Source organism: Camelina sativa, chromosome 3 (assembly GCF_030686135.1).
Source record: "Camelina sativa cultivar CO46 ecotype springtype chromosome 3, ASM3068613v1".
Lineage (NCBI taxonomy): Eukaryota > Viridiplantae > Streptophyta > Magnoliopsida > Brassicales > Brassicaceae > Camelina > Camelina sativa.
Genome location: NC_141882.1, coordinates 4,342,804 through 4,355,007, shown reverse-complemented (window position 1 = coordinate 4,355,007; position 12,204 = coordinate 4,342,804). Strand labels below are relative to the sequence as shown.

The following is a 12,204-nucleotide window of genomic DNA, read 5'->3' as shown; positions in this document are numbered from 1 at the left end:
CCGGTCAAGTCCGGCTATTGAAATTGCATTATTAAGTTTAGGTTCTTTAACGACATTTAGGGGGAAGAGCACGTGAGAAGCATTAATTGAAAGCGATGAATAATAAAAGAAAGAGAAGAGACCGTTGGAGAAGACGAGGAAGCAACCATGTGCTATGGTTTCTACTTGGTACAGCATTCCATGAGCTTTCTCTTCTTCTTCTTTCTTTGACTATATTTTTTTATTTTAAGCCAAAAAAAAAAATATATATATATATAAAAAGCTAAACTTTTTATTACTACTCCCTCTTCTCGTAATCACAGATGCAGATCGATTCTCCTTTTTTCTCGGGAGAAAAGTTTGTTCTTGCGACTTTCCCGGAAGATCTCTTCTCCGGAGATGGAGCATATGATGAAAGAAGGGAGGTCTCTTGCAGAGACGCCGACTTACTCTGTTGCTTCCGTTGTTACTGTTTTGATCTTTGTATGCTTTCTCGTTGAACGAGCCATTTACAGATTTGGCAAGGTGAGGTTTTTGTTTTGCTCTCTTTTTAGTTTTATGCTTTATGCATACTATGTGTTTGTTGAAATGCTCAGCTCGTAAAACATGAGTGTGAAAGTAAAAAAGTGTTTTATGAGTTTTCTGCACTTGGTTGGGGTACTAAAGTCTCTTTCTTTCTTTCTTTGATTAGTGAATATTACACGTTTTAATCTGAGAATGGGTACTTCAAAGTGATAATTTTTATGGACGAGTTTATTAATTGACATATGTGTCTATAAAGTTTCTTTCTTTCTTTGATTATTGTACTGCACATGTTTTTATCTGAGAATGGGTACTAGAAAGTGAGAAATTTAATGGACGAGTTTATTCATGGACTTATATGTTTGTGTTCGTGTATTTCAGTGGTTAAAGAGACTAGAAGAAAGGCACTTTTTACTTCGCTTGAGAAGATGAAAGAAGGTATGTTAAATATACCCATGGTGAAGCTGCGGTGCTTATAATTTTTGCTAGAAATGGTAAAGATGGTTTCTTTTTCTCTTTTTTTTGGTTTGATTTTGACTTGTGAAATTTTCTTGGTAGAGCTGATGTTGCTGGGACTTATATCACTGCTGTTGTCACAAAGCGCGAGATGGATATCAGAAATCTGTGTAAACTCTTCCCTTTTCAATAGTAAATTCTACATTTGCTCCGAAGAGGACTATGGAATCCATAAGAAAGTTCTTCTCGAACACACACCTTCTACAAAAAACACTTCCTTACCTCATCACGGAATACATGAAGCCTCTCATCAATGTGGTCATGTAAATGTCTACTTATATATCAACTTAATAGCCTCTTTTCCGTTTGACCTTTAATAATGGCTGAACTAGTTCTTCGATCCAATGTTAGGGCCGTGAACCATTTGTGTCGTATGAGGGCCTCGAACAACTCCTAAGATTCTTGTTTGTCCTGGGTATCACTCATGTTCTGTACAGTGGCATTGCCATCGGTTTAGCCATGAGCAAGGTACACATTATAGCTCCTGAATCTTCAAATTGTGTTACAATTATACTCTTGGGTATTTCTATGTTTCTCGAGGGGAAGACATTAGACATATACTGTACACTATAACCTTCATCTTCATGTTTAGAGTATGTAGAGAACCCTCTATGATCAAATATTTTGTGCTCTTAAGTATATGTCAAATAGATTGTATCTTCAATTTACATATTGATGGAAAACCATCGATATTAACATTTGTGTACAAAGAGCTTTGTTAAGGTTATACAGACAAACAGATCAATATAATCTGAAACAGTGTTGTCTTTTTATCACAGATTTACAGTTGGAGAAAATGGGAAACCCAAGCGATCATAATGGCTGAATCAGATATCCGTGGTAAATGACAGGACATTTCTGTCTCTCCTTCAAATAAAAGCTTGTATGTTTCTTTGATGGGTTTCATCTTGAGGGCACATGAAGGACTCAGTTATCTTAGGATTAGGAACAGCATGAAACTAGGACTATGTTCAGTATATATATATATATGTTGTTCATTCATGAACTCGCTTGAGCTGTGGTGATGCTTTTGTGCAGCATTTGCAAAATTCTCTTCATCTTTACTAGCAAATCAAATCAACTGTACTGTTATAGATACAGATATAGGAAAAGATAAACCCTTTTTAGCCAAGTATAAACACTTATACAGGATTGAAATGAACTGGCTTGGGAAGAGACATACAGGCTATTTTGTCTGTGATTTCCGTTTTATCACAAACGGATAATTCATTGTTACAGATTTTCGTTAACACTTAGGATGCTTTCGTTGTCACTCATATATACCCTTGTCTTCTTGACTTTGTTCAACAGCAAAGAAGACCAAGGTGATGAAGCGTCAGTCTACGTTTGTCTTCCATCATGCCTCTCATCCCTGGAGTAACAATCGTTTTCTCATTTGGATGGTAACTCCCCATGCTTTTACCTTAAGCTGTATAGTTTTCAAAAATTTCATATCTCCAGTTAAGAACATTATTACATGTTTCTTCAGAATCTATTTTTTACGGCATTTCTCCAGCTGTAAAATATATGATTGCATTGTAGCTTTGTTTCCTGCGGCAATTTAGAGGCTCTATACGAAAGTCTGACTACTTCGCACTTCGGTTAGGTTTCCTCACTGTGAGTAACAGAGTACCTTCTTTATCTCGTTTCTCAGTCTTTCCCTTTTATATAATTATGTACTACTTTTCTGGAGTGAAGGTTGATCTTAGTATCTTTGTTCTCAAAACGTCTCATCTAATCTGGTAGCTAGCATGATTAGTGTACTGAATCCGTTCTTCATTACTTTGAAATTTCAGAAACATAACTTGCCATTTACATACAACTTCCATACGTATATGGTACGGACGATGGAAGATGAGTTTCATGGCATTGTAGGAATTAGGTAGGCGTTTCTTAGAAATGAAGTTTATCAAAGACTCTTTATTCAACTGTTTTCAGAAGATTTCATAAGGGGTTACAGACTGATGCATGTTTCATGATGAATCAACAGCTGGCCGCTTTGGGTTTACGCTATAGTATGCATCTGCATAAATGTTCATGGTAACTCAACGGTTACATAAAGACAAAGTGCATTCCATTTGTATCTCCATATTTAAGCCTTTTCGTCACTAATCTAATGATTTCATTCAGGCCTGAATATGTACTTTTGGTTATCATTCATCCCTGCCATTGTAAGTAAACAAAAGCAAGAATAAGTATAAAGCTTGAAATTCATAAGACACTAGCTAACACTCAGAGAATGTGTTTGTATTTGTTTGTTGTTTAAGCTTGTCATGTTGGTTGGAACCAAACTAGAGCACGTTGTCTCGAAGCTTGCTCTCGAGGTTAAGGAGCAGCAGACAGGCACAACTAATGGGGCTCAAGTAAAACCACGTGACGGACTCTTCTGGTTTGGGAAACCAGAAATTCTGCTGCGGTTGATACAGTTTATCATTTTTCAGGTAATGAGTTTTTCTTTCCCAGTTTTACAAGCCATGATTTTTGTTTATTCACAGACATGATCCTTACATATTTCCTGGTAATGCAGAATGCGTTTGAGATGGCAACGTTCATCTGGTTCTTGGTAAGGCCACCTTATAAAATACTGGCATCAATTCTTATATGTGAAGTTTTCTGTTTCTGAAAAAATCCTTCATTTCATGTATCAGTGGGGCATCAAGGAAAGATCTTGCTTCATGAAGAACCATGTGATGATATCAAGCCGGCTAATTTCTGGGTGCGTTTCCAAGTACATAACAATTTGCAGCAACCAACTGTCTCTAAGGGTTTTTATATTCTGGTGAATGCAGGGTTCTCGTTCAGTTCTGGTGTAGTTATGGCACAGTGCCTCTCAACGTAATCGTAACTCAGGTTCGTCAAAACTTATCATATATATCTACAAGTTCCATAATCTGAAAGCCTATTAACAGGTCTATGACTTAACATCGTTCATCAAAATTCTATGGATTCACATGAATCTGAACAGATGGGATCTCGGCACAAGAAAGCTGTGATAGCAGAGAGCGTAAGAGACTCACTTCACAGCTGGTGCAAGAGAGTGAAAGAGAGGTCAAAGCACACAAGATCAGTGTGTTCTCTTGACACAGCAACAATAGACGAGAGAGACGAGATGACAGTAGGGACATTGTCGAGGAGCTCGTCGATGACTTCACTGAATCAAATTACCATAAACTCCGTAGACCAAGCAGAGTCTATATTCGGAGCAGCAGCTTCATCGAGCAGTCCTCAAGAGGAATACACCTCGAGGGTCGAAGAATATCTGTCTGAAACCTTCAACAACATCGGTTCGATGCCACCTTTAAACGATGAGATTGAGATTGAGATAGAAGGTGAGGAAGATAATGGAAATAGGAGAAGTGGGAGTGATGAGAACGGTGATGCTGGAGAAACACTTCTTGAGTTGTTTAGGAGGACTTGATACTATCTCCGCTTTTAGAAGCTTCGTTAAGTTGTAAATTACTTGACATATACAAAGAATACGTTTAACAAAAGTAAAAATCTTCTTTTGTTGGTCATTCCGATATTAAGCAGTCTTTGGTTTACGAAAATATTAATCGGAGCTAAAACAAGAAAACGAACTTTGCTTACAAAAGAAAACAATATCTAATCTGCTATGGGCCTAAAGGGCCAAGCCCATTCGATAGCAAAGTAGCCGTTGGTCCGTGTTATTTGGATAAGCCTTGGAGAGGTGTTGTACGTAACAGTACGGACACGGTTTCATGATGGAAAAAACAAAAAGTAAATAAATAAATAAATGATTTTTCCATAAAGAAGGGGGGGGGGGGGGTTGTGGTTTTTGCGTGTTTCTTTCTTCTGTGACTGTGTTGAGTCAGTGAAGTGAGTGAGAGAGAGAGAGAGAAGAAGGAAGCGAGAGAGCAAAAACCTCTGAAACAATGGGGAATCTGTGGGCTACGCTTGTGTTTTTCTTGATGGGAAGCTTGATCGACTCAGCTGATGGTTCGATTCACGAGTACAACAACCAGAGCTTCACCAAAATCGCCAACGCTCGCTACTACGTGGCTGGTTCCGAAGGGATATACGGTTCTGAGTTTCTGGATACACCTCAGGCTCAGCTCAAGGGGAACTCGTTCATCAGGTTCATTATTTCTCGTTTCTCTCTTCTGATTATGATTTATGTCGTCTCCTGTTTTGAGTTAGGGTTTTATGAGTCAAAACTCGTTTTTTTTCTTTTCTTTTTCTAGTGAGGTTTCTGTGTACTTGTTAGTATAGTAACGGGCCAAGACATTACTTGCACTACTTGTTAGTATGTGAGCTTGTAGATTTTGGTTACTGCTTTTTTTGTATGAAAGGTTACTGCTTTTTAGGTACTGGAATTTGCTTTTTTGTGTTTTTTCTTTGTATTGAATCCATGGACATTACAACGATTTTATATATACCAACTTGTAAATTTGGTTTCTTGAGTACTGGATTTTGCACTTTTGGTGTATATGAGCTTGTAGATTTGTATTACTGCTTCTTTGATGCTGTATCTTTTGAGTTTGGTATAGCGTAGCCAAGGAAATTTCATTTTTCTAATGAAGATTTGTATTACTGCTTCGTAGGGATTCACTTGTGCATTTATAGATGAAGGCTTTTTTCTGTATCTTTATGGTCCTTAAAATTCCGGTTTTATTTTTGTAGGTTTGATGATATCACTTTTGTAAGAAGCAAGGAATCTGCTAGCAAGCAGAATTCTACCCTGGCAACTGCGGGATTGGTTGAAGCGATAGTGTTTGAGGCCAAGCAGCAAGATCGAGTTGGTGGTTCTTTTTTCAAAACTGAGGACATGTGCTGTACGCCAAAACTTGCAGATGCTGGTTCCTGCAATCTTGGGGAAGTTATGTTAGTGCAGATCCTAATGATCCTGAGTGGCCTAAGCGGATTCCCACTTTTTTCAAAAGAGGTGAGGAAGAAGTAATGATGTCTCCGGAAGCTGTGACCATTAAGAAGACTGGATGGTACACTGTTTACTTCATGACATGTGATCCCGAACTGGATGGCACCACAGTCAGAGGTAGAACTGTTTGGAAGAACAGAGGTGGCTATTTACAGGGAGAGAAGGCTCCATTGATGAAGTTCTACGCCTCCATGCTATTGGCTTATGTGGTCCTTGGCCTAGTTTGGTTTCCAAAAGTTGCTCAGTACTGGAAGGATGGAATTCAGTTGCACAGTCAGATTAGCTTGGTAATTGCATTTTCCATGGGTGAATTGGCCTTTCGGTACTTTGAATTTGCCTATCTCGACTCAGCTGGTACGAGTCCTATGGAGGTTACTGTATGGGCAATAACCCTTTCTTCAGTGAGGAAGGCACTGTCTCGACTTCTACTGTTGGTCATATCTTCAGGGTATGGGATAGTGACCCTTGGTGGCATAACATTGAGGATGCTTCTTATTGGCGTCTTATGCTTTGTTATAAGTGAATCTCTTGGTTTGGCTACAGAATATGGGAACATCTCCGAAAATGGGATGAATTTCCTAATGCTCTCTTGGGCTATACTGGAAATTTGCTTTCTCAAGTGGATTTTCAGGTCATTGTGGAAGACTCTTAAGAAGCTTAAGGTAAGAAACATACAATACGTCTCTTTATTTGATGTTTCATAGAATAGATTGCTTATAAGTATCTTTCCTGCTAACTGTTAAGTTGCAAATGAGCCAGCTATAAGGATCCAAGTTTTCTTAAATTTTACATCTCTGCTAATCCAATTTTTTTTCTTTTGTAGCTTAACAAGAACATTGCTAAACTGCAACTCTACAAGAAGTTTGCAGCTGTGCTTGTGATCATGGTTGTTCTAAACTTGTTCTGGATCTATGTGGAGGTAACAGTTGGCTAGTTTATTAATCATGGTAATTCTCTTGAAAACGGCAAGTCATAGGATTGTGTAACTGATTTTTTTTTGTGAATCAGTTGTATATCTATGACTCAATAAGGGACTTATGGCAATCGAAGTGGATTATTCCAGTGTTCTGGTATCTACTTTCTTACCTACTGTTGGTCTGATAAGAATGAAACTATGAAACTCTCCTTCTTATCCTCCGATACACTGTTTTACAAGACTAGAGCCACCGGCACATCACCGATTCATCAACTCTATCTCCCAAGCAACACATATATCACTTCTACAATTCACAAACAATGCATAAAAGAACTACAATGACTGTTCTCTGTTTATCTACCAATGTCTTCGGTCCTTTGCATGTGCTTCTCATGTGCTTATCAATACTCCCCCCCTTTGAAAACAGCTTGTGGAAAAAAAAGAAACCTAATGAACTGTGTGTAGTATCATCATATCGCCCTTTCCCAGCTCTTTCTCCACAGCTTCTTGCTAAAAGATGTCAAAATATGTTGTCTTGCAAGGTTTTACTATAGGCAGATGTTTCCCTGTTCAAAACGTTTCGCTAGTTTGTATTTTGAACTTAAAACCACCATTTCTTGCAAAATTTTCTCCTCCATAATCCTGAACGGCCCTTTGAATCTGCTCCAATGCTCTTTGAATGATAGAATCATGCTTGATCATCATGTAGACGGGCTGCTGCGGATTTGTTGGGGTGATTGACAGAGTCAACAACATAGATGCAAAAGTTGCAGGTTGAATGACTTGCCCAATCTGAGACCACCACACATCAATCTATTGTTCGATTTGGAACTTGTAAACAATGACGAGTCCATGCTCTTTGTTCTGTCCCTTGTCTCTCCAACGATGCCACAAAGAAAAATACCCTCTCTTGTCAACAGTTGCAGCAGAGCAGGTGCCATATGTAACATCACTTCCACGTGAATTCTTGTCAATTATCAAGACTGCTTGTAGTTCCTTAGATTTCCATTTGTGCTTTACATCGGTCTCACCAAAAATAAGCTGTGCTAATATACTTAGATTCACTTTGGCAAATGTACTATCCACACGCTGTTCCATTCTATAAAGCATCCCTGCAACCGCTACGGTTTCAATTCTCATCTTGTAGGTAATCTGCTGCAGCAACACAATATCACTAATAGATAGTCCCTGCAAGCCGTCTCTTGTTCCTTTCGCATCTGCAACTATATCTAGAAACAATAGTTGTTCTGGTGCTGAATTTTGTGCCTTCAAACTGTTCTTGAACTTGAACATCCATGACTTAGGAAACTTGCTCATCTTCTTATGTTGCAGTAAGTTGTACCCTCTAAGAGATATTTGATCGAACACTTGGTAGCCATAAGGGTCCATCTCGCTACCATACACAATCTGAAACTGAGCCGCAACATTTCCATCAAAGAACAAGCTCAAATCCGTGTTTGTTAACCTCACCTCAACTTCTTGACTCTTTGGCGATTCTTCAGTAAAGATCCATGCTACTTCATTAAGAGCTTCAAAGATTGGCTTCTCAACGTGCTTTTCCCCAAGTTTTCTATTTGCCAAAACTGAATCCATTCCAGAAAATCCTAACTGAAGAACACTACGGCTAGGTTCCAAGTCAGAGATCAATACCTGATGTTGCGTGTTGAATTGATTCTGGACCAACGATTCTTTGTGAAAAATTGCTTCTTCACTGTGAATTGTAACTTTTTCTGCAGCAGAAGTTGCTATTGATACACATTCATTGGAAACAGCCAAACCAAATGTTTCTTGAATGGCTTTCTTCTCCTGACGCGAGCCTTCCTCACTGTGAATCATATCAGCCACCACAAATTCTGGTTCAACACTCCTGTCAGCCTCTAGATCGTCTCTTTGCTTCTTGATGAATTGTTGTATCTTACGTTCGTTCTCATGCATCATCCTCATTTTTTCAGGATCGTCTCTTTTTCCAAAACCCAGTACCAAAACATCTTTCAATTCTTCCCAGCTTTGGAAAGGCATAAACGATTGTCGCCATTGAACATGAGCGTTGGCTTCACCTTCGAGAAGACTATGTGCAAGATTCAGTTTCTCATCCGCCGTGAAATTCTCTTGAACAAAGAAATCCTCCAGCCATGAAATCCATGGTCGTAGTTCACCGGCAACACCATCAAAGATGGGAAATCCCTCAAGACACATTGTGACTAAAATCCCCAAATTTCTTGAAACCCTAACTTTCTTCAGCGTTTGATTCGATCCGTGTTCACAAGCGCACCATTTACAAAAACCCACAAGGTATAGTACCGATCTCTCTCTTTACCCTTTACTTTGACCTTTTTATCAATTGGGTGCTTCTGTGGCCTGTTTTAAGTTTCACATTAGGATAATGTATGTTTAATACTAATCAGTTGTAGTGTTTGAACTTTATTTATAAAGTAATGAATAGAAGTCCTGATACTCTCCGCTGGTATCACACACATTTGTCTGATGTATATACTGGTTTGAAATTGCAGGCACCTATACATAGCTGACGAGGAATCTAAAGAAGGAGACGAATATCTGTCACTGGCAGAAGCGGGGATGATGAAGAAGAAAGATGAAACAAAGGCTGAAGATGGCAATGCTGAGAGGAACGAAAGGAAGAGCCTTCTGGAAGCATTCATCATATTGCTTGGGAATGTACCAGGCGAGAGGTGAAACAGACGCATCCTAAAAAGTTACCGTCCGTGGTTTCTAGCTTAAGCTGCCTCCTAAATCTTTTTTCGGCTTAAGCTGCTCCTAACCTCTCCTTTTTTAACCCATGGCTTTTGGTGTGTATTAAGTTTTTCTTGAACTCCCTAGTCTAAACTAGAATCTTCTGTAGCAGACTTTGACTTAAATCGGTATTTTTACTGTTTCATGAACTTGTTGGTAAGTGGAAGAAATGGTTAAAAAAGTGAATCTTTTGGACAAAAGAAAGAAACACTTGTTTAAGTTGCAATCATTCTGTCTTAACATCCCCATTGCAATAAGCATTTGCATTCAATTCTACTTCAATATACAAAACGCAACAACACACTGTCAGTGCATTAGCTCTATAAGATAGATTATCAAAAGCATTACCACTTTGCATCATCCATCAATCTAATCAGAGGTTATTATTATATCGACGACAAAAAGGAAAAAACAAATGTTACAATCACAACATTTTACATCGAATAAAGACAATCGTACATACATATAATATACTAGTAGTGAAGATGGGAGAGCTAGCAATAAAAGTTTCCAAAAATCACTCCTTTTATATATATATATATTTTTTTTTTTATTTAAGAAAAAGAAATAAAAGAGAGAAAAAAAAAAAAAACAGAATAACGTGAAAATGTCGACATAATGGCTAAGTATAGACAAGATTGGGGAAAGCTCGCGTCAGGGTCTCATGAGTGTTCAACTGCCACCGAGCTAACCAATTCGTAATCGCATCGATGTCGACACTCTTTCGCTCTTTCTCCTCCTCCAAGTTGCTTCCTTTTCGATTTCTCTCTTGTATTTTTTATTATAGTCTCTCACACCTTTCTGCTTCTTCTTGATCCCGAGAAAGAAGGAGACGAAGACGAAGAAACTCTTGTTGTTCCCATGATCATCGTCGATGTTAGTTAATTCTTCCCTCCCCTTCCTTGGGATTCGATTCTGTCTCTCCAATTCTTTATAATTCTCTTCTCTATGCTCTCTTTATCTTAATAGGTTCTTTGGAAATTGTTTCCTCTGTACTCTTTTGGATCAGAGACAGATTCTCTGTCAGGTATTTTATCGAACACTTACCCTACAAAATTCTCACTGTGATCTCTGTTCTTGATTTATTCGCATCTGATGTAGAATTGAGATTTGTTCTGAATTGCGTTCTCTGTTTCTCTATGGACCCAAAAACAAAAAGAGTCCATTTTGCAGATAGTTCCCGAGGAAATGGCTTCTTCTACCACTAAGATCCTCTGTGATGCTGGCGAATCAGACCTTTGTCGAGACGATTCAGCTGCATTTCTCCTTAAGTTTGTAGCCATTGCTTCGATTCTACTAGCTGGAGCTGCAGGTGTAGCCATACCTCTCGTTGGCAGGAACCGTCGGTTTCTTCAAACTGAAGGGAATCTATTTGTAGCTGCTAAAGCCTTTGCAGCTGGTGTCATACTCGCCACTGGCTTTGTCCATATGCTTGCAGGCGGCACTGAAGCTTTGAGTAATCCGTGTTTACCTGATTACCCGTGGTCTAAGTTTCCTTTTCCTGGCTTCTTTGCAATGATTGCTGCTTTAGTTACTCTGCTTGTTGATTTCATGGGGACACAGTACTATGAGAGGAAGCAAGAGAGTAGTAGTAGTAATCAGGCTGCTAGTGAAGCCAGCGTTGTTGAGCCTGGTGGTCGTGAAGAGACGTCTGTTGTCCCCGTTGTGGAAAGAGATAACAAAGTGTTTGGTGAAGAAGATGGTGGTGGGATTCACATTGTTGGTATTCGTGCTCATGCAGCTCATCATAGACATAGTCACTCTAATGGCCATGGTACATGCGATGGACATGCTCAGGGACATTCACATGGACATGGGCATGTGCATGGGATTTCAGATGTTGAAAATGGAGCTAGGCATGTTGTTGTTTCTCAGGTGTGAAATCTCGTTTCTCTTTTCACAGTTGTGTGATTCATCTATTAAAGTAAAAGCTAGTGTTGGAGTTTGTGTTTATGTTAAGAATAGGCTTAGAAACACTTGTAGAACCTCAAAAGCTAGCTTCCACTTCCTTTGCAATGTGTGGGATCTATACATCATCTTATCGATTTATCTAACCCTTGTAAAGATGGATAATTGCAGATATTGGAGCTTGGGATTGTGTCGCACTCAATCATCATCGGTTTATCCCTTGGTGTATCACAGTCTCCATGCACGATCAGGCCTCTCATTGCAGCTCTATCATTTCACCAGTTCTTTGAAGGGTTTGCGCTAGGAGGCTGCATCTCTCAGGCACAGTTCAGGAACAAATCAGCGACCATAATGGCTTGCTTCTTCGCCTTGACCACACCGGTAGGTATCGGGATTGGAACAGCAGTGGCTTCGTCTTTCAACTCGCATAGCGCAGGAGCTTTGGTCACTGAGGGGATACTCGACTCGCTCTCGGCTGGGATACTGGTGTACATGGCTCTGGTGGACCTCATCGCAGCTGATTTTCTAAGCAAAAGGATGAGTTGTAATGTGAGGCTTCAAGTTGTGTCTTATGTAATGTTGTTCCTTGGAGCTGGACTTATGTCCGCACTCGCCATTTGGGCTTGACTCTTTTAGATTACAACATATTATCTACTGTAGATTCGAAAATAATAATATATACGCCTTCTGCAAACTTCTTTTTCACATTGGATCT

At 39.2% G+C, this 12,204-nt stretch overlaps 2 protein-coding genes and 1 pseudogene across 3 annotated transcripts; all 3 read left to right on the top strand.

Annotated features, from left to right (window-relative positions):
- The first annotated feature begins 252 nt into the window (after positions 1-252).
- LOC104769658 (MLO-like protein 4) lies at positions 253-4,532 on the top strand. The gene is made up of 16 exons (XM_087497061.1): positions 253-504; positions 576-636; positions 883-939; positions 1,060-1,280; positions 1,369-1,485; positions 1,797-1,857; positions 2,329-2,420; positions 2,560-2,634; positions 2,814-2,899; positions 3,008-3,057; positions 3,148-3,188; positions 3,285-3,458; positions 3,545-3,580; positions 3,666-3,733; positions 3,807-3,867; positions 3,983-4,532. Exons 1-16 carry the CDS (start codon positions 379-381, stop codon positions 4,433-4,435), a joined length of 1,779 nt encoding a protein of 592 aa, XP_087353187.1. The 5' UTR covers positions 253-378; the 3' UTR covers positions 4,436-4,532.
- A 280-nt stretch (positions 4,533-4,812) lies between these two features.
- LOC104769648 (putative membrane protein YHL071W) lies at positions 4,813-9,625 on the top strand (annotated as a pseudogene). Its single transcript, XR_015587537.1, has 5 exons — positions 4,813-5,113; positions 5,659-6,576; positions 6,738-6,833; positions 6,923-7,014; positions 9,341-9,625. The product of XR_015587537.1 is annotated as a putative membrane protein YHL071W (transcript).
- A 512-nt stretch (positions 9,626-10,137) lies between these two features.
- On the top strand, positions 10,138-12,183 carry LOC104769636 (zinc transporter 4, chloroplastic). Its single transcript, XM_010493899.2, has 4 exons — positions 10,138-10,457; positions 10,551-10,608; positions 10,741-11,456; positions 11,661-12,183. The coding sequence occupies exons 1-4, from the start codon at positions 10,443-10,445 to the stop codon at positions 12,114-12,116; spliced, it is 1,245 nt and encodes a 414-aa protein (XP_010492201.1). The 5' UTR covers positions 10,138-10,442; the 3' UTR covers positions 12,117-12,183.
- The last annotated feature ends 21 nt before the right edge of the window (positions 12,184-12,204 follow it).